This window comes from Eleginops maclovinus, chromosome 3 (genome assembly GCF_036324505.1).
Source record: "Eleginops maclovinus isolate JMC-PN-2008 ecotype Puerto Natales chromosome 3, JC_Emac_rtc_rv5, whole genome shotgun sequence".
Classification (NCBI taxonomy): Eukaryota; Metazoa; Chordata; class Actinopteri; order Perciformes; family Eleginopidae; genus Eleginops; species Eleginops maclovinus.
In genome coordinates this window covers 689,892-710,889 of record NC_086351.1, presented here as the reverse complement: position 1 = coordinate 710,889, position 20,998 = coordinate 689,892, and the positions used below count along the sequence as shown (strand labels likewise).

Genomic DNA, 20,998 nt, shown 5'->3' with positions numbered 1-20,998 from the left:
CACCTGTAGTAATATACAAATGTACAAAAAGGCAATAATGTAAATTATTATTGTTATAGGACCTATAACAGCTTATTGATACAGCAGCCGGGTGGAAGTATAAAGGGATTCCAGAGCTATTTACGGTATATATATATATATATATATATATATATATATATATATATATATATATATATATATATATTGCACAACAGGATGTTTTTCTCTCGATGATGTGTGTGAGTGGGGGTCTACTGGGGGCCATGCTGGTTGTACAGTCTGGCCGCTGCAAGAAGGAAGGACCTGCACAGGACAATAAAGCCTTTGCATCTTGAATCTTGACATTAGAGTACTTAAATCAAGCCAAAGTCAGCTTCATAAATACCTACAGTCTTTAACTTAGGGAGGTTTGAAAGCAGCATGTTTACTTGAACTGGGTTATTCCACTCTGTTGTATTCATGTTTCAATAGCTTTGTTTAGCTTGTTTTTAGATGCATGTCTATCTCTATCTTACTGAAAGATATCTCTGTATGTAATACACCTGATCAGGCTGGTTATGAAACAGAGGGAGGAGCTGCAGACAGGTGAAAGCAGGAATTCAGACAGCCAGACTCCATTTCACACTCTGACAGAGCGGGAGGAGGAGAACAGGGTGAGTGTTAACACCAGGCTCTGTTTTCTCATTCCCATAGTGCAATGAGAAAACAGGAGGGCATTTTACATTCTGCATTTGACCCATCCTAGTGTTAGCAGCAGTGGGCTGCCATATGTACGGCGCCTGGGGAGCAGTGTAGGGAACGGTGCCTTCAGGGACACCACGGTAGCACTTGGTCTTTCGGGGACTTGAACTGGTCACCTTCCAGTTCCGAAGCCATGTCCCTACAGACTTAACCACCACAGCCTCCATGATGGTATTGGTTCAAATAATTGCATTATATAATGTGTGTGTGTGTGTGTGTGTGTGTGTGTGTGTGTGTGTGTGTGTGTGTGTGTGTGTGTGTGTGTGTGTGTCTGCAGTGTTCCTGTGTTATCAGACTGGAGAAGATGAGTGATTTAAAAGATGAGGAAGAGGACACACCTCCAGTCTCCAGCTGTGTGTCTGTGAAGAGTGATCAGTCTAAAGGGAAACCTCCAGACCTCAGTGATGAATCTGGACCCTCAGACAGGAAGTAAGAGTTTCTGCTGTAACCTGACCTGAAGAGGGTCCAGATTGTGTGTTACCTGATCATCTGACCTGTTCTTTAATGATTGCATTACTACAGTACAGAACTCTGGAGAGCACAGTCAGGAAACAGCAGATTCAAGTTCAAGTTGATCTGAACCATCGCTGTGCTCCTTGGCATCACCAGCGACAGCAATAATCTACTTTAGTAAAATCATTTTCACATTCCACATTTAAGACTTTGTGTAAAGTCAACTAAATCAACTTCAAGCGTAACACTTTTCACAAATAAATAGTAACGACAGAAACCGAGAAGCACGACTCACAAACAGAACGTTCAGAGCAAGTCCAACAATCTTCATCCGTTAAACAGACAGAAGTCAAATCAAGGAGGCAAACCCAACTAGATAAGAGGCAGGGAGTGGATGAGCCAATCATGATCATCATTTTAATGTGACCTCTGCTCTTTACAAGAACTATATGGAGTGTAAAACATGTGTTGATTCCACAGAGAGAGAGCAGAGTCTGTGAAGAGTGACCGGTCTATGTCTGAACCTCCATTCTTCAGTGATGAACCTGGACCCTCAGACACAGAGTAAGAGTTCCTGCTGTAACCTGACCTGAAGAGGGTCCAGATTGTGTGTTACCTGATCATCTGACCTGTTCTTTAATGATTGCATTACTACAGTACAGAACTATAAAATAACAACCCACCAATAAAGGCAGTGAAGTAAACTGGGACCAAGAGGAGAGTTAACAATATTAGGACATTTCAATATGCTTTCTTAGTATCAGTTTATCAGTGACATGTTTTTAACGACAATAAAACTGTTAACAATTTAAATCTTCCAACAAATGAGCTGACTGCCTGAGCCTCTGTTTGAGATGCATTTTAAAGGTGTGTATTAATGATAGCCTGTGAGCTGGTTGTGGAGATTTTTCTGTGTGGTGCGATAAAATATAGGGTCACGGATGAAGTAAAGAGGTGTAATTCATATCCCCGTGTTTTCACACTACTGTAAAACATCAGGAGGGTAAAGTGTGTTACAGCAACCTGTCAGAGAGAGATTGTGCTCCTGTCGTCACTGACACACTGAGATAGATCAGGGAACATCAGCACCCAGAGCTCTACGGCTCCTCAAATTAATCTGGGTTATTCATGTGTGTTTAAACCAGAGACTGTCTGTGGTACCAACAATATAGCAGCTGCTGTTCTTGGGACTGGAGGGAGTTCTCCTGAGTGTTGATGGAGCAGCTACCATGTTAGCTTTCATCAAACCGATCTCATTCAGAAAACAATCATCCAGATGTTTCTGCTCGCTGTGAGACAGACCTGACAAAGCATCAGGCTTTTTACAATTCACTATCATTATGTTCTTATTTCTGCCTTTCCACATGTTCAATGAAATTAATTCACAGCAAACTGGTTTCATAATGTTTAGTGGAGCAGCTTAATTCAGCTGATGTGGTGAGTCCAGACACAAAGCTGTGTGGTTTCATAATGACATGAATAACTGACCACTACCTTATCATGAGGACATATCATGTAGAGATACAGACTGTATTACATATGAAACTAGAGTGTGCCCCCTTGTTGTACCTTTGGTGAGAATCAGCTCCACTAAAGTAAAGTGCTGTAAAGGATGTGTTCCTCTCCACAGGAGGAAGAGGAAGAGTCCTGTTCCTGTGGAGGAGCAGCTGTCCAGCTGTGCTCTGTGTCAGGACATCCTGAAGGACCCAGTCTCTACCAGCTGTGGACACTGGTTCTGCAGACAGTGCATCACCTCATACTGGGAGCAGCCAGCTCCATCAGGAGACCCCTCCTGTCCCCAGTGTGGAGAGAGATCCAGAACCAGAGCTGGACTGCAGACAGCCAGTCAGACCAGCACTGTACGAAGTAAGAGGCCGAACACATGCAGCGTCTGGGCGCTGGGTGTTTACTCTTTATCAACTTTCGTCGTCGCACTATATCATCTGATCTTATTCCATGAGTCTTTTGAAGTGTGTATTAAAACAGACAGCAGTGTTTTCCTTGAGTGGATTACTGCAAAGGTCTTCCGCCCAGGGGAACTTTAGGCCTGCAAAGAAGATTTAAGACGTTAATAAAGATTTCTGATGGCTAAGATTGTTGTCTCCATGTCCAAGCTTCTTCTGAGTTTATATATTTTGGGTTAAGCATCGTGTTGTACAGAGTAGACATTAAGCTGTTGTAAATCATGACATTTTAAAGCCTGACTGTATTCATCTGGTTATTGTTGTCATCAGATTATCAAAATCATTTTCCTGATCCTCTCATGTTTCTTCTCCTTCAGCAGAGGGTCTGCAGGAGGTTTTAGAGGATCATAGGACCAGTCTGAGGAGGAGATGTGAACGTGTGACTGAAGGAACTGATGGAAGTGAAACCTTCCTCAACAGCATCTTCACTGAGCTCTACATCACACAAGGATGGAGTGAGGAGGTTAATACCCAACATGAGGTGAGGCAGCTGGAGACAGCTTCCAGGAAGAAGAGCCTCCATGAAACTCTAATCAAGTGCCAGGACATCTTTAAAGCCTTACCTGACCAGCAGACCCACATCAGAGCGGTCCTGACCAACGGCGTCGCTGGAGTTGGAAAAACCTTCTCAGTGCAGAAGTTCACTCTGGATTGGGCCGAGGGTTTGGAGAACCAAGATGTCAGTCTGGTGATCCCGCTGTCCTTCAGGGAGCTGAACCTGATCAAAGCTCAGCAGTACAGTCTTCTCAGGCTGCTCCATGTTTTCCATCCAGCCTTACAGAAGGTCACAGCAGAGCAGCTGGCTGTCTGTAAAGTGCTGTTCATCTTTGACGGCCTGGATGAAAGCAGACTCTCTCTGGAGTTCAGAAACAGTGAGGTTGTGTCTGATGTCTCACAGCAGTCCTCAGTCAACGTGCTGCTGACAAACCTCATCAGGGGGAAGCTGCTTCCCTCAGCTCTCGTCTGGATCACTTCCAGACCTGCAGCGGCCAATCAGATCCCTCCTGAGTGTGTGGACAGGGTGACAGAAGTACGGGGCTTCACTGACGCCCAGAAGGAGGAGTACCTCAGGAGGAGATCCAGAGATGAAGAACTGTCCAGCAGAATCATCTCTCACATCAAGAGCTCCAGGAGCCTCCACATCATGTGTCAGATCCCAGTCTTCTGCTGGATCTCTGCTGCAGTTCTGGACCACATGTTGACTACAGACCAGAGAGGAAAGCTGCCCAAGACCCTCACTGACATGTACTCACACTTCCTGCTGGTCCTGTCAAAGAGGAAGAAGCAGAAGTACCATGAGGGACACGAGACGAGTCCACAGCAGCTGACGGAGGCTGACAGGGAGGTTCTTCTGAAGCTGGGGAGGCTGGCGTTTGAACATCTGGAGAAAGGAGACATCATGTTCTACCAAGAAGACCTGCAGCGCTGTGGTCTTGATGTCACCGAGGCCTTGGTGCACTCAGGAGTCTGTACAGAGATCTTCAAAAGAGAGAGCGTGATCTTCCAGAAAACAGTCTACTGCTTTGTTCATCTGAGCGTTCAGGAGTTCCTGGCTGCAGTCTACATGCTGCACTGCTACACCAACAGAGACACAGCGGTACTGAAGGACTTCCTGCAGGGAGACTATAACAGCAACAGTGATCAGGATTACCCATCCCTGGAGGTCTTCCTGCAGAGAGCCATGCAGAAATCCCTCAGAAGTAAAAATGGCCACCTGGACCTGTTTGTCCGCTTTCTCCACGGCCTTTCTCTGGAGTCCAACCAGAGCCTCTTAGGAGGCCTGCTGGGTCGCACAGACACCCGTCCAGAAATCATCCAGAGAGCCATCAAGAACCTGAAGGAGATGAGCAGTGATGAAATCCCTCCTGACAGGTGCATCAACATCTTCCACTGTCTGACAGAGATGCAGGACCACTCAGTACATCAGGAGATCACAGAGTTCCTGAAGTCAGGGAACAGATCAGAGAAGGAGCTCTCTGAGATCCACTGCTCAGCTCTGGCCTACATGCTGCAGATGTCAGAGGAGGTTCTGGATGAGTTGGACGTGACAAAGTACAAAACATCACTGAAGGGACGACGGAGACTGGTTCCAGCTGTGAGGAACTGCAGGAAGGCCAAGTAAGTCCAGATGTGATGAACTTTATAAATGAATGAAGATCAGAAGTTTAATTCTTCCAATAAACACGATAACATTTCTGCTGATCAAAAAATGTGAGATCAGTTTTATATTTTAGATCTGATAGGCTGACAATGCATATAGAAAGATCTATTATATTACGTTGATTAACATCCACTGTGAATCAACGTAATCATCCTGACACGTCAGTAGTTGTGCATCAAAGTTATGAAGTTAATGTTTCCTCTCATTTATGTGAAAACCTTTTGCAATATTTGTGTCCTGTCAGACTTTTCGACTGTAGACTCTTAGAAACTGAATGTGAGGTCGTGGCCTCAGCTCTGAAGTCTGACCCCTCCCATCTGAGAGATCTGGACCTGAATGTCAACTATCTGCAGGATTCAGGAGTGGAGCTGCTGAGTTCTGGACTGAAGAGTCCAAACTGCAGACTGGAGGCTCTCAGGTCAGTTCATAAGGATCTGTTTGTATTCATGATGTTATGAATTTCCCTGATAACAAAGACATTTGAACTATTTAGTTTCCCTCTCTTGCTGATGACTGAATATTCACCAGAATAACAGAGAGGAGGTGGATGTGTGAGGGAGAGGGTTTGAGCTTCCTCAGACTCACTCTGTGCTCCATGAGTCAATGCTGTCAGTACTGATGAGCTGTGTGAGGGAGAGGAAGGAGTTCAACATCTGAGGAGAGAAACTGCTGCTGTTGGGCGGGCAGCAGATCAGGTGGACCCAGGTGCAGAAATTCCAAGGCAGAGGTTAAGGGTCTGGTTCCGAGTGGTCCACAGGGACTGAAGCAGAGCAGGCAGGACTGCAAGGGAAGACAAAAACAGAACGGGATCGGGCAAGGGAAAGAACGATCAAAAAGGTCTCAAAAATGGTTACTGACTTGATGTATCACTGATCAATGATCTTCTTCTTCTTCTTCGGTGGGTTTTTTATGGCAGCTGGCATCCAAATCGTTGCATTGCCTCCACACAAGACATTTCCCCTCAGCCTTAGACAGATGTAATGTTACCTCCACATTATCCTTTTTTACAGCTGCTTTAGCTCATTTATCAGCTTTCTCATTTCCTGAGATTCCAGTATGGGCTGGGACCCATATCAGAGAGATCACCACTCCTCTCACAGCCACATTTCTAATTTCCATCAGGATCTCATATATAAGATCCTGATGGCTCTTCGCTGTCCCTACCCCAATACTAGTGGTGGCTGAAACAGAATCACTACAAATCAATACCTTTTGATTTACAAGATGCTCAGTCCACTGTATTGCCATTAAAATAGCATATAGCTCAATAGCAAACACATGCAAAAAATCTGATGTCCTCGTAGATGTCTCTACCTTTAAGCCGCTCCTGTTGCTTCAGTTTCTTGATCTTTTGACCCATCAGTAAAAATTAGTAGATGACAGCTCTCTCACATAACACTGAAACTCGAATACCATATCCGCTTCATTGTTCTTAGTTTTAACTTCAAGCAATCCTACATCCACCTTAGGTACATCCAATTGCCAGAGAGGTATCTGAGGCCATAAAACCTGACGAGTGGATGTGGCCGGGCAGATTCTTTTTAGGAGTGTTTGATTGAGAGGGTTTCAGCTGGAGAGTTGCTGCTCTGACTCCAGCACACCTGTAGACAATCAGACTGGGAGAGCCACAGAGTGGTAATGACATGTCAGGGTGGTGAGTTGAAAATGCAATGAAACTGCTGCAGAGAGTTCCAGATGATCAGTGGATTGTTTCTACATCATCTCTGACATTAAAACCTGTTTAACTCTGATCAGATTATTAAAGCTGGAGTTATTTCAAACAGGAACTTTGTTTTCTAAACTTCCTCATGTGTTCTTTATTCAGACTGAGGTGGTGCAAGTTATCAGAGATCAGCTGTGCTGCTCTGGCCTCAGCTCTGAAGTCCAACCCCTCCCATCTGAGAGAGCTGGACCTGAGTAACAACGATCTGCAGGATTCAGGAGTGGAGCTGCTGAGAGGTCTTCTGGAGAGTCCACTCTGCAGACTGGAGGCTCTCAGGTCAGTTCTCTGACTCTCTGTGCTGAGGTTAATATCAGCTGATCAGCTGTCCGTCAGATTTAATGTCAGCCTTCTGACAGTTTACTCGCAGTGCTCATAGTAATGAAATGCTTACAGTTATCATCAGGGCCGCAGCTGTGTATAATCTGTTTAACACTCACCTGCATATCATCAACAACCTGCATCTTATCTCTGTTCTTTGTCCTGCTTAGCGTAACAGGAATGCATTTAACATGCTGTGTTAGCAATAGTCTGTGACTTAGACCAAGCAAGACAAGAATGGAGATGAGTCCTTTGTCTGGAGCTATTAGAAGGTCATTTGTGACTTTCACAAGGCCTGTCTCTGTGCTGTGATGTGTTCTAAGTCCATATTGAAAATCCTCAAATAGATCATTGTATTTAGGAAATCACGCAACTGTTTTGCCGCTGTTTTCTCAAGGACTTTTGAGAGGAAGATTAGAAATAGGTCTAAATTTGGCCAAAACTTCTGGATCGAGGTTGAGAAGAGGTTTTATCACAGCTACTTTAAAGGATTGTGCATACATAGCCTGGTAATAAAGCCATGAGTTATATTAATAAAGAAGGGTTAATAATTGGAAAACAACTTTGTGAGCAACAGAGTCTGATGTGGCTCACAGCGCCTCTGGCACTATCACCAACGTGATCAATTCTGGTTGGTCTACATTCCACATTTGCACAAAAGCACTGAATGTTCCCACAGATTCCAATGGAAGCATAGTTTGCAAGTTGGGAGTTTAAGGAACAGTGGCAACAGCTCGATAAGGATACAAATGTTGTTATCATCATCATATGCAAAAGGAATAAGTGTAGCTTATAGTTGAGTGAATAACAGTCTGTAAACCACAGACTGTTATTCACTCAACTATACGCTACACTTATTCCAGAATTGATCACGTTGGTGATAGTGCCAGAGGCGCTGTGAGCCACATCAGACTCTGTTGCTCACAAAGTTGTTTTCCAATTATTAACCCTTCTTTATTAATATAACTCATGTCTTTATTACCAGGCTATGTATGTAGAAAAGAACAACAGGTTAGAAGGAAAAAACGATGAAAACATCCAGGTTTCAGTTTTCAGTTCCGACGCTCTTCCTGACTGCGGCAAAAATGTCTGACATTATTCAATGAAAATCAAAGAGTAAAAACAATAATGGGGAGCTTAAGGCCTTCCCAGTGTGTTTCAAAATAACGCCAAGAAGGGATCCTGACCAAACGTCAGTATAGGGTGAATTGGGAGTGAGAACCACTGCCTCAGTTACTGCGCCATCTCCGACAGCACGAATACTGTTTTCACGCCGGGAGACTTGATAACTTTACGTGGATGCTGGGGAATATAATTCAACAGGGGGAGAGACGTCACAATCTCACCATTTCAGGGGGTGCGTGAATAGCACCCTCTATAGTTTACATGACGCGATTGCAAAACGCACACCCAAGAATATTACTGACCTGGAGGCCATTGCCAGTGAGGAATCAGCTATGGTTCCTCAGCTGTCAGAACTGGTGTCTGGTTATGCATCATGTTGGCAGCAGGTCACAACAGCATGGGTGCTCTGCTAAGTACTGAAGATGCTTGTCATGAATGGGTCTAATACCTTGAAGACCGCAGTAGTCATTAAAAGTAGCACCCTGATCCTCAACACCGGACTCCCTCAGGGTTGTGTGCTCAGCCCTCTCCTCTTCTCCTTGTTCACACACGACTGCGTGGCCACACACAGCTCCAACAGCATCGTGAAGTCTGCTCACGACCGCCATCTGACCTGGTCTTTCTGCCAGGATAACAACCTCCATCTCAAAGTCAGCAAAACCAAGGAGCTGATTGTGGACTACAGGAAGCAGCAGAGAGCGAGACACAGATTATTAAAGCTGGAGTTATTTCAAACAGGAACTTTGTCCTCTAAACTTCTTCATGTGTTCTTTATTCAGACTGAGGAAATGCAGTCTGTCAGAGATCAGCTGTGCCGCTCTGGCCTCAGCTCTGAAGTCCAACCCCTCCCATCTGAGAGAGCTGGACCTGAGTTACAATGATCTGCAGGATTCAGGAGTGGAGCTGCTGAGAGATCTTCTGGAGAGTCCACTCTGCAGACTGCAGACTCTCAGGTCAGTAAGGGGTCTCTGCTGGTTCATAAATGTATTGCATCAACACATTTGTACATGTCGTTTTGTTCATATTCTTATTGTTCTTGTCCTACGTTTAGTCTGCAGTCATAAAGTTGACTGCAGACTAAACATAGATGTGTTAGATATCCCCTGCTAGTTGTTAAAGTGAATGTATGTGGTGTTCAGTAAACGGTCTGAATAAAGAAGGTCCTCTGAACTAATAGTAGTCTCACATTGATAGAGTTCACTCTCTGAAGTGTAAATGTTTTCTTGCTCTCCATTCATTTCATTGTGTTTCACAGATAATAAACAGAAGGCTGATATTATGAAGATCTCAATAACAGAAAGACAGTCGCTGTGATTCAGGGAGAAGATCATTGATTAGGAACCAGTCATGTTGAGCTGCACAGATTAAACCTGAACCTCTGACTGGATTATAATCTGATTTCATCCTCTTCATGTGTTCTTTATCCAGACTGGTCTGCTGCAGTCTGTCAGAGATCAGCTGGGCTGCTCTGGCCTCAGCTCTGAAGTCCAACCCCTCCCATCTGAGAGAGCTGGACCTGAGTAACAACACTCTGCAGGATTCAGGAGTGGAGCTGCTGAGAGGTCTTCTGGAGAGTCCACTCTGCAGACTGCAGACTCTCAGGTCAGTTCTCCATCTCTCTGTGCTGAGATGAATATGAGAGAGTTGTGTTGACTCTGAGCTGCAGACATCAGGCTGAGATCACACTGATCCTCTCTGAGGATCCTACCCCTCTGCAGCCTCAGCCCTCTCTTCATAGTGTTGGTGTCCTGCTCTGCTTCAGGAGGAATGCTTGTACAGCCTCAGCCCTGCACTGCACTCCTGTTATATACATCTTTCCTTTTGAGACAAACTAAGCTGTCTGAATGTTTCTGCTGCAGGGATGTGACATTACTGTATGAATAATCACAACACCATGTGACCATGTAAAAGCCTCAGGAAGGCTAAACAACAACACACTACAACAAGTGTAGTTCACTGCCTGTGGCAGGGTCATGTTGATCTTTACATTCAGTATAACAAGAACAATCCTACTCTGCAGAACTCACTCTGGACCTTCAGCTCCTGAAATTCATCTCCGTTCCTCCATCCTGTTTCTATCAGAGAAATGATGGATAGAAAATACATGAACATCATTTATAATATGCTTATTAAAACTATGAAACCCCAACAGGTATTTCCAGGTGTTGCTGTCTGCAGCATGTCTCTGGGTCTGCTTGATGCTGATTCTGACTGAATAGTTTAAAGTGAAGAGGCTGTGATTGGAGGACTCCACTGTTCATGGAATAAATATTCTGGATGTTTTTCTCCACATCTGAAATTCCTCCTGACATATTAGTGATCTTTGTAGACGCTGTGATCTGGAGTGGAATCATGAGTTAGTGTAGATGGAGTTTCAGATGTGAAGTCTCCTCTTTTATTGAAGTAGAAGCACGTTGTGTTTCATATTCATGAGAGCTCTTTCCCTCTTCCTGTCTCTCACAGTTTGAACCTGAAGGAGTTTCCACTTTCTGAACTTCTTCAGCTCTGATCAGATTTTTAAAGCTGGAGTTATTTCAAACAGGAACTTTGTTCTCTAAACTTCATCATGTGTTCTTTATTCAGACTGGAGAGCTGCAGTCTGTCAGAGATCAGCTGTGCTGCTCTGGCTTCAGCTCTGAAGTCCAACCCCTCCCATCTGAGAGAGCTGGACCTGAGTCAGAACACTCTGCAGGATTCAGGAGTGGAGCTGCTGAGAGGTCTTCTGGAGAGTCCTCTCTGCAGACTGCAGACTCTCAGGTCAGTTGATGCTGTTCCTCCCAACAGATCAGTGATGGTACCACTGACTGCAGGCTCTCTCATTCCTCCACAAACTATAGAAGGCCAGCTGAAAACGCAAAGCCTCATTTAGTCAGTAAGAAACTCTCTAACAGAGACGTGGGGTTTACAGAGGAGTGGAAAGGTGGTGTGTTTTTTATGGGATGTTTTAGTCTCTAAGGATTTCCTGTAAGCTGCGAGCTGAGGCAGTCAGTCGTAGTGTTAGCAGAGAAGATATGATGGGATGTAAAGCCTTAGATCAGTCAGGGCTCTGAAGCTGACTCAAAGAACAAACTGTTATTTTAAACTGGATCCAAACTGATGGGCTGTGTTCATCCATACAGGATCAGAGGAGAGACGCTCAGAGCCGAGATCCAGAAGAGCTGTGAGTCCTGGAACCAGATCTCCGTCCTCCAGATATTACAACAACAATATTTTTCTATTCTATCTTGTTTCTCTCGTCAATCATTTTGACTGTTTGTCTTTGTTCATGTTTTTTTATCACCATTCTTCTCTCTCACCTTCTCCTCTCAGGTGTGGAACAGGAAGTGAAGACAGACAGAAAGGTGAGAGGTCGTACAAAGTGAAGTTTATTTATTGAGGTTTCACCACTGAATAAAATGTATTGTTTTCTCTGGGATCCAGACGAATCTCCGGCTCAGGTTTTATTTGTACTCAGTTTATTTATTACGGGGCGAGTTCGAGGCGTGAAGAGGAACGTGGAGGCATTCCTGAAATAATAAAGAAGGCAGCAGCCGATGAGAGACTTCCTGTTAAAGCAGCTATCTATATGCTTTTCTAAAGAAGAAGGATTATGTCGCCATGAACTCATGTCAGATTTAGAATCCAGTTTATTGCCAATAAGGTTTTTCACATTTACAGAATTTGCTTTGGAGTGTTGTGGCTTCGAGCAGAACCCTAAATATAGGAGAGGAAGGCCAGGCAGAGCAGACCAGATCCTATTGTTCCCACGAAAACAAAAAAGCCCGTCTACATTGATTGTCTGCTAATTCTGTGGCTACATCACAAAAGTGTTTTCCCTGTTTCTCTGTCAGGTCCCACATGATTAACTGTGGACCCGGGAAGCCCATAATCCTGGATGACGTTCGCCCTGTAATCAAACCACTATGCTTCTCTTGGAAAAAGAAAAAGGAGCCATATTATCTACTCTTGCACTTCTTTGTATTCTCACTCCGGCTCATTAATGTCCAATCAGATGTCTCCTTTGATTAAAACCCTTCTGAAAGGAGCTCTGCCTGGTGTCCTTGAGATGGTGCTGAAGGTGTGTGTGTAGTCTTCCTGGGATCAGGTGTTGGACCTTTAACATGTGTTGGGATGTCTCTAAATGAAATGCAGGAAGAGCTGTGCAGAGAGGGGGCTCTCTTTGCTGTCTGGTGACGGGGGTCTGTATATATGCTGTCTGCTCATATAGGATGGAAGACACAATAAAGATCTGTAAGGGAGGGACAGACATGCCTCACTTATTAAATACAACACACTTGAAGGATCGACGACCATCAGAAAATATAAAATAATACTAACATAAATATATTGTGCAAGAAATACTGAATCTGTAAGAAAAATAAATAATGAGAGAAAGAAGATTTTTATGACGTTATTTATATTATTTTTGAATCTGAAAGAAAATGTAGTTTAGGCCTAAAAGAATATAGAAGTATTCACAGAGTACATAAACAAAAGACTTTCATTCAAACTTGGGATTAATGCAATAAAAGAAAGGATGAAATAAATATAAAATAGAAGGAAAATCTGTAAGATAATTATTCATCATTTTGGAAAAACTTAGATATAAAAATGAAGGAAAATAATATAACATTTTTAATATAGAAAAAACATTTCAAATGAAACAAATTCCTTAAAAACCTTTAAAAAACAACACAAATATCAAAAAGAAAACCTCAAACAAAGATGGGAAGAATAATCTTAAAAACTTCCAAGAATCAGAAATATCAAACTTACCAACAAACTGTTAAAACTAAAGAGGAACAAAGAGCTTTGTGAGCACTGAAGCATGGACACACTGCTGATCCTCCCTCCCTCCAGAAGGAGGCGGTACACACACCGAACAGCTGTTTGCTGACCTCCATTAGAACAGCAGAGGAGGAAGCAGCGGAGGAGCAGAGGAAGAGGAAGAGGAAGAGGGTTGTGCCAGCTGGACTTTTATTTTAATGAATCTCCAGTTAGCAGCAGAGTGTCTCCGTCCTGAACGCACCACCACAGCACCGTGAGTGTCCAAGCCTATTCCATCTCTCACTGCCTGTGTGTGTGTGTGTGTGTGTGTGTGTGTGTGTGTGTGTGTGTGTGTGTGTGTGTGTGTGTGTGTGTGTGTGTGTGTGTGTGTGTGTGTGTGTGTGTGTGTGTTTGTGTGTGTGTGTGTGTGGGGGGGGGGGGTTACTCAATGTACCTAAGTACACTTCAGAGGTACTTGTACTTACCTGAGTATTACCATGTTATGCTACTTTATTCTACTCCACTACAGTTCAGAGGTAAATGATGTACTTTTACTCCCCTACATGTATTTGATCCCTTCAGTTACTTTACAGATTAGGATTACTGATGGTAAATATAATCTCCCTTAAATCAGACTGTAGTTCACCTGCAGTAAATCCAGCAGCTACCCTGCAGTATACAAAGCCATTCAAACTAGCTGCACCTTTACGAGCTCTGAGAACACTTTAATGATCAATCATTATAAAACATATCAGAGATATTATTCTGAAATGGACCAATCAGACAATGAGTACTTTTACTGTCGCTACTTTAAGTACATTTAGAGGAGAGTACTTTCTACTTTCACTGGAGGAACATTTAGAATACTTTCACTGTGACAGAGTATTCCTACACTCTGGTACTTCTACTTTACTCAAGAACAAGACCTGAGTACTTCTACTTTACTCAAGTACAAGATCTGAGTACTTATACTTTACTCAGTACAAGACCTGAGTACTTCTACTTTACTCAAGTACAAGATCTGAGTACTTCTACTTTACTCAAGTACAAGACCTGAGTACTTCTACTTTACTCAAGTACAAGACCTGATTACTTCTACTTTACTCAAGTACAAGATCTGAGTACTTCTACTTTACTCAAGTACAAGATCTGAGTACTTCTACTTTACTCAAGTACAAGATCTGAGTACTTCTACTTTACTCAAGAACAAGATCTGAGTACTTCTACTTTACTCAAGTACAAGACCTGAGTACTTCTACTTTACTCAAGTACAAGACCTGAGTACTTCTACTTTACTCAAGTACAAGATCTGAGTACTTCTACTTTACTCAGTACAGATCTGAGTACTTCTACTTTACTCAAGTACAAGACCTGAGTACTTCTCCCCCCCGAGTGAAGTTTAAATCGGTTATCTTATCGTTTGAGAGGAGAACTGGAAACACGTTGAGCAACTTCTCAGGTTTCTATTCAGAGTGTGTGTGTGTGTGTGTGTGTGTGTGTGTGTGTGCGTACCAGGATATCCTCCTCCTTTGTTTCCTCACCTGGGTTTGGAGTGTGTTTACCTTCCCTGATCCTCCCTCGCGGGTCACTGCAGGTGTGTGTAATAATAATATATATTTATATATACAAATATTTGTATATATAAATATATATATTATTCTTTTATATATAAAATAATATATTTGATATATTTCTCTGAAGCTGTCAGACAAATGTTGTGGTGTCAGAAGGACGCCCCCCCCCCCCCCCCAGGCCTCTAGTGAAGGACAACTTTAGAAACACTTACAGGCGATCCTGGAGGAGACACAATGATAGGGACAGGTTCTTCAAGGGGGGGGGGGGGGGTTATTCAATAAAGGGATTCTGATTCTGAGTACCTCAGATACTGCAGTGCAGTACTTGAGTAAAAGTACTCTGTTCCATGCAGTACTCCTCCTGTGTGCAGGTGATGGACTCGGACAGCGGGGAGATGTTCCTGTTGGGCGAGGAGGCCGACAGCTGGCACACAGCTTTCTCCCAGAAGCCCCTGCAGGACTGGGCGGGGGACCCCGACTGTGTGAGTCTGCCTCGCTGTGGCATTGTGGGTAGTATGGGAGTCACCTGATGCGGGGGCATAGGGTCACTAACAGATATCCTGTCTCCATGTCTTCCCTCAGGTTCTGAACCAGAGCGAGTCGGAGGACGTCCTCCACGCCGTCGACCCCAACGAGGTGTTTCCCAGCGGGCCGCTCGCCGCCTCCTCGTCCGAGAGCGACAGCGGCATCTCGGAGGACCCGGCGCCGGGGAGGCCCGTCAGCACAGCCCCCCCCACCGTTTACCAGCTGGTGTACGAGGTCAACAGCCTGCAGACCAACCCCGGGACCGATAACGTCATCTCCATCGAGCTGGGTGAGCGGCTCCTCCTCTGGAGCTGTCCAACTGTTCTCATTTCTGTCTTATTCCCAAACATCTTGATCATCCCTTTTTCTCACCCGTGATGTCACTTCCTGTCCCGTGCAGGTGAGTGGAGCTCGCAGGTGTTGTTTTCAGACTCGTGCATCGTGAACGAGTTGCCCGTGGTCGCTGCCGCCCGCCTCGACGGCAGCGGGGGCGCTGACCCGGTGAGACTTCAACATGCGTTATATCATATCTTCTCCTCCTGCAGCTGTCCTCCTCCTCCTCCTCCTCCTCCTCCTCCTCCTCCTCCTCCTCCTCCTCCTGTACCCTGAGAGGACTGAATCTTCCTCCTCCTGTACCCTGAGAGGACTGAATCTTCCTCCTCCTCCTCCTCCTGTACCCTGAGAGGACTGAATCTTTTTCCTCCTCCTCCTCCTCCTCCTGTACCCTGAGAGGACTGAATCTTCCTTCTCCTGTACCCTGAGAGGACTGAATCTTCCTCCTCCTCCTCCTCCTGTACCCTGAGAGGACTGAATCTTCCTCCTCCTCCTCCTCCTCCTGTACCCTGAGAGGACTGAATCTTCCTCCTCCTCCTCCTCCTTCTGTACCCTGAGAGGACTGAATCTTCCTCCTCCTCCTCCTCCTCCTCCTGTACCCTGAGAGGACTGAATCTTCCTCCTCCTCCTTCTCCTGTACCCTGAGAGGACTGAATCTTCCTCCTCCTCCTCCTCCTGTACCCTGAGAGGACTGAATCTTCTTCCTCCTCCTCCTCCTCCTCCTCCTCCTCCTCCTCCTCCTCCTGTACCCTGAGAGGACTGAATCTTCCTCCTCCTCCTCCTCCTCCTCCTGTACCCTGAGAGGACTGAATCTTCCTCCTCCTCCTCCTCCTCCTGTACCCCGAGAGGACTGAATCTTCCTCCTCCTCCTTCTCCTGTACCCTGAGAGGACTGAATCTTCCTCCTCCTCCTCCTCCTGTACCCTGAGAGGACTGAATCTTCTTCCTCCTCCTCCTCCTCCTCCTCCTCCTCCTCCTCCTCCTGTACCCTGAGAGGACTGACTCCTTGTGTTCTTGTGTTGCAGCTTTACCCGGAGCTGCAGCTGACAGAGGAGGAGCAGAAGCTGCTGATTCAGGAAGGAGTGTCTCTGCCCAACAGCCTTCCTCTCACCAAGGTCTCTCTCTCTCTCTCTCTCTCTCTCTCTCTCTCTCTCTCTCTCTCTCTCTCTCTCCTTTCTCTCCCCCTCTCTCTGCCTGTCTCCCTCTCTCTGTCTTTTCTCTCCCCCTCTCTCTGTCTGTCTCCCTCTCTCGGTTAGTTCTGAATCAATGCATCACATTCTGAAAGAGCCTCGTATGTTTTCATCTGCTTTCTTTCAAAATGTTCAAACTTTGCCGCTACATGTTTTTCAGCAGATTCTGAAAGCTGAACTTCGTAAACCCTTTCTGAAATGTGATATCTGAAAGTAGCTGAAGCTGCGGCTGCCTCTGTGTGCTGCTCGTTCCTCTGGCTCTCACGTGATGGTTCTGTTAATGTGTCCTCAGGCTGAGGAGAGGGTCCTGAAGAGAGTCCGGAGAAAGATCCGGAACAAGCAGTCGGCTCAGGACAGCCGGCGCAGGAGGAAGGATTACATCGACGGGCTGGAGAGCAGGTACACATCTGCACTCATTTATCTCCATTCTGAGGCACCGGGGACACGGGGGGGGGGGCAGAGGTGACAGCATACTATCAGGATGCATTAGGATCTTCCTCTGTGTGGTTCTGCATCTGTCTGGTTCTGTTGCCTCATGCAGTGAAAGCTGCTCTACAGATACAGTTCTGAAGGTGTGTGTGTGTGTGTGTGTGTGTGTGTGTGTGTGTGTGTTGTACAGGGCCGTAGCGTGCTCGGTGCAGAACAAGGAGCTGCAGCGCACCGTGGATCAGCTGGAGAAACGCAACATGTACGACCCCCTCTTCTTCTCCACCGTCTGCTTCATCAACCCTGGAGCTTTACAGGACTGACTGTTTCCTCTAGTCCTATAGAGAGGGTCTGGACAGCTCTGATCTGGGCTGCAGATTACAAACCGCCGTCGTCACTTTCAACCTTTGCATTGTTCAGTTTAGGATGATCAATGTGTGTGTGACATCTGCTGACAGTCCCTCTGTTCTGTCACGTTTACATCTTACACACCTAATCGTTGTTGATCCGGCTGTGAAACCTGATGAAGCGCCTTATTTACGCTCAGTTTTTGGGGGTTTACCTGGGCTACTCTGAGATTTAACAGAGAGCGAGTTCATTAAGTCGAGGAAGAAGTCCTGCTTTGTTTGTGGTCCGATTATTGTTGAGGTTAGAGAGTAAATAGCACTTTGTATTTTAAACCGTGTTTATAAGGAGCTGTTTTGCTGCTCAGGTCTCTGCTGGCCCATCTGCAGCAGCTCCAGTCCCTCATCAAACACACCGTGAGCCGGGGAGCCCAGACCAGCACCTGCCTACTGGTGAGGGGTGTGTGTGTGTGTGTGTGTGTGTGTGTGTGTGTGTGTGTGTGTGTGTGTGTGTGTGTGTGTGTGTGTGTGTGTGTGTGTGTGTGTGTGTGTGTGTGTGTGTGTGTGTGTGTGTGTGTGTGTGTGTGTGTGTGTGTGTGTGTGTGTGTGTGTGTGTGTGTGTGTGTGTGTGTGTGTGTGTGTGTGTGTGTGTGTGTGTGTGTGTGTGTGTGTGTGTGTGTGTGTTTTTAAACTGCTCCAGTGTGTCCACCGTGTCGGTCGCCAACGACAATGAAACTTCGGTCTTGAACTGTTTTTTTGTTTGCTTTCAAACTGTAGAATCAGTGAAAATATGAGCAGGGTTTGGTGCATGGAGTCTGAGGCATTTTGGGTATTAATGAAATGTGTTGTTGTTTTTCTGCCGTCATAAGGCGTCATTTTCCCCATGACTCGCTGTCAGCGTCCTCGGCTCACCTGCCGGCCACTGAAGACCTCCTATATTTCTGTCTCCGGGGACTTTAGAGTTTGGACAGAATATAAATACGACACATTAAAGTCAAAGAAATGTTTATTATTGCACCAGAAAATATCAAACGGCTGCGTGCCAACCGTCCCCAGCCTCCCCGCCACGATGCTCCAGAATCCTTTCATGAGGAGGAGTTTCGAAATATGTAAATACACTCAGTGAGCAACACCTTGTGTGTGTGTGTTGTGTGTGTGTGTGTGTGTGTGTGTGTGTGTGTGTGTATGTGTCTTCAGATCATCCTGGTGTCTCTGGGTCTGATCATCCTGCCGAGTTTCAGTCCGTTCAGCCGCAACCCGTCTGCAGACGACGACTACAGACCGACAGGAGGTCAGTGGGCTTTATTCTTTCATCACTTCCTGTTGACGTTAGAGCCCTGCAGCTCAGAGGGACGCCATGAAACCACGTGCTTTGGCGTGGTGGTGAAACAGTGTGGCATCATGGGAGTTGTAGTCCTCAGCTTCAGAGTAAAATCAGAGCCTCTCCCTGATGCCGCCGGGCTGCTGCTAACGTACGCTCAGCTGTTTCTCTGATCACCTGAGATGCAGGTGTGTCAAACACACATAACGAGTAGCAGTATGTGTCAGTAAACATTCTGTGTTTCTTTGGTGCAGTTTGATGGACATAAGACAGACAGGCTGTGAGCTAAAGGCTAACGTTAGCTCAGCTGTTTCTCTGGTCACTTCAGATCCCGACGTCCCATCAGTAAAATCCTAATATTTAGTCAAAAAACAACAAGGTCTGAAAACATGCTTCCACAGGTTCTCTGAATCCGTGAAGACCTGTGAATTTGAGAAAAAAAAATCAAGGCCTTTTAAGTTTTTGTAAATAAACGTTCATTAAAAGACAAATGTGAGAAAATGGAACACGTTAATATAAGTACAACAATAATACGTTACAGTAGAATTGGCCATCAAAAATAAATCAAATATCATAAATAAAGAATGGACATTAAGTACAGTTGGCAAAAAAAGGATGAAATGATATGAATATTGAAATAAGAACTTGAATTAAAATGTGCCTCTGAAGCGCTTTGCAACGCCCGGGGTCTGGAGGTTCAGAGAAAATGGAATCATATTGAAATAAACATAAGAAGTCAAATCAAATCCTTCTCTCTAGTTATTTCCAGAAACATCCTGACGGAGCACCCAGCGGACGGTCCGGCTGTGCAGTCCGACCCCCCGTCAGCGCCCTCTGAACCCGGGGAGCCGGCAGCACCTCCGGATGGCCCCGCCCTCCTCCAACAGCCAATAGAAAGCCTCGGAAATCCAGGCTCCGATGTGGCGGCTGCAGAGGGGAACAGCTCGGGGGCCGGCGTGAGGACGCCCGCGATCCCAGATCCTGCAAAACCTGCTCACGCTGACGAGATGTAGACCGGAGGCTCCAAGCACCACAACCGGACTTTTCAGGAGGAGAATCCACCAGTGGACGGGGTCGTGGTTCGATCCCCAACCCCTGCAGCCAACCGAGCCCCCAGGAGGAGCCCCCAGGAGGAGCCCCCAGGAGGAGCGCCTTGAGAGGGCGATTAAGAACATGTTCTTAGTGGACAAACGGCGGTACCCTAGCTCACGTGACGTCATTTTAATCCAAAAAGACTTTTTCCCTTTGACCTACATTTGGAAAGAGACGTCTGGAAATCAGCGGCTCCTTTTTTACTAAATCAACTTCAAAACACAAACTCTTTTATATCCAGTCTTTAATTCTTAGTCTGCCGGCAGCAGAGTGACCCCGGGCTGCTAACCTGCATATGTTGGGCAATTTGCACACTTAGCATAAGCAGCTTAATTAGCATTAAATTGGTTTTGGGGTAATTGCTGCTGTAGCAAATAACAGATTCCCCCTCTGTGAGACGAATGAAGGGATTCTGATTCTGATATTGAGGATGCTGAATCCATTTCTGACATTTTCAGGATCATAAATGGTAGAAAGAGGTCATATCTGTCCTCTCTGTGGGCTGATTCTGACTACCATGAGTCGTGTTGAGACCAATGGACACAGAGAGCACAACAGGAACATTATTGTCTCCACTGGGGACAATTCCTCTGTCCAATCCAGATGATCCGGAGTCCCCTGAGATTCCTCAGACTCAGCCCACAGAGAGAATCTTTGCAATATATGTCTTTTGATCCGATCGCAGCGGCCGTTGATGTTGAACGCAGGTCTTTTGGAGACGTAATTGAATGGATTTATTTGTATGTTTTTATCCAGAGGAGGTTTAAGGATGTGTTGGGTCTTATTCTGAATGTTTGAGTGAAATGTTCCTTTATTTTCCTTCTGAATGTTGCTAATAAATTAATGTATAAAAATCCATTGGAATTACAGAAAAACGGAGATGCTTTCAGATAAAACCAGGAGCAGGTTTCATCAAATACTAAGTATTATCATCCTAAAGTTAACAGTGCAGCGGAGTGACTCCAACAGCTGGTTCTGACA

General features: G+C 45.4%; 2 protein-coding genes across 7 annotated transcripts; both read left to right on the top strand.

Annotated features, from left to right (window-relative positions):
• Positions 1 to 524: 524 nt before the first annotated feature.
• Positions 525 to 12,491, top strand: LOC134862242 (NLR family CARD domain-containing protein 3-like). 4 transcript variants are annotated; one of them, XM_063880028.1, is made up of 13 exons: positions 525 to 635; positions 1,001 to 1,152; positions 1,657 to 1,740; positions 2,807 to 3,042; positions 3,458 to 5,258; positions 5,546 to 5,719; positions 7,127 to 7,300; positions 9,247 to 9,420; positions 9,896 to 10,069; positions 11,051 to 11,224; positions 11,587 to 11,627; positions 11,777 to 11,808; positions 12,298 to 12,491. In XM_063880028.1, the coding sequence occupies exons 1-13, from the start codon at positions 540 to 542 to the stop codon at positions 12,310 to 12,312; spliced, it is 3,327 nt and encodes a 1,108-aa protein (XP_063736098.1). In that variant the 5' UTR covers positions 525 to 539; the 3' UTR covers positions 12,313 to 12,491. The 4 variants fall into 4 exon arrangements, 3 of the variants coding, with proteins under 3 accessions (XP_063736098.1, XP_063736099.1, XP_063736100.1); XM_063880029.1 differs by lacking the exon at positions 9,896 to 10,069; XM_063880030.1 differs by lacking the exons at positions 11,051 to 11,224; positions 11,587 to 11,627; positions 11,777 to 11,808; positions 12,298 to 12,491 and adding an exon at positions 10,620 to 11,027.
• An 844-nt stretch (positions 12,492 to 13,335) lies between these two features.
• creb3l4 (cAMP responsive element binding protein 3-like 4) lies at positions 13,336 to 20,873 on the top strand. Of its 3 annotated transcripts, XM_063880115.1 has the most exons (11): positions 13,346 to 13,487; positions 14,729 to 14,807; positions 15,159 to 15,269; positions 15,370 to 15,601; positions 15,713 to 15,813; positions 16,670 to 16,759; positions 17,127 to 17,233; positions 17,454 to 17,522; positions 17,973 to 18,057; positions 18,802 to 18,895; positions 19,685 to 20,873. In XM_063880115.1, exons 1-11 carry the CDS (start codon positions 13,432 to 13,434, stop codon positions 19,936 to 19,938), a joined length of 1,278 nt encoding a protein of 425 aa, XP_063736185.1. In that variant the 5' UTR covers positions 13,346 to 13,431; the 3' UTR covers positions 19,939 to 20,873. The 3 variants fall into 3 exon arrangements, with proteins under 3 accessions (XP_063736186.1, XP_063736185.1, XP_063736187.1); XM_063880116.1 differs by lacking the exon at positions 14,729 to 14,807 and having other exon boundaries at positions 13,336 to 13,487; XM_063880117.1 differs by lacking the exon at positions 14,729 to 14,807 and having other exon boundaries at positions 13,449 to 13,487; positions 15,141 to 15,269.
• The last annotated feature ends 125 nt before the right edge of the window (positions 20,874 to 20,998 follow it).

What these genes read in the sequence shown, in the direction of transcription:
- LOC134862242 (XM_063880028.1), top strand. Translation starts at nt 540, where the DNA reads ATGAAACAGAGGGAGGAGCTGCAGACAGGTGAAAGCAGGAATTCAGAC. An exon ending in TCTGGACCCTCAGACAGGAA is followed by an intron (nt 1,153 to 1,656) that starts GTAAGAGTTTCT and finishes TTGATTCCACAG; the next exon opens with AGAGAGAGCAGAGTCTGTGA. An exon ending in TGCAGACTGGAGGCTCTCAG is followed by an intron (nt 5,720 to 7,126) that starts GTCAGTTCATAA and finishes TTCTTTATTCAG; the next exon opens with ACTGAGGTGGTGCAAGTTAT.
- creb3l4 (XM_063880115.1), top strand. Translation starts at nt 13,432, where the DNA reads ATGAATCTCCAGTTAGCAGCAGAGTGTCTCCGTCCTGAACGCACCACC. An exon ending in GAACGCACCACCACAGCACC is followed by an intron (nt 13,488 to 14,728) that starts GTGAGTGTCCAA and finishes TGTGCGTACCAG; the next exon opens with GATATCCTCCTCCTTTGTTT. An exon ending in AGACCAGCACCTGCCTACTG is followed by an intron (nt 18,058 to 18,801) that starts GTGAGGGGTGTG and finishes ATGTGTCTTCAG; the next exon opens with ATCATCCTGGTGTCTCTGGG.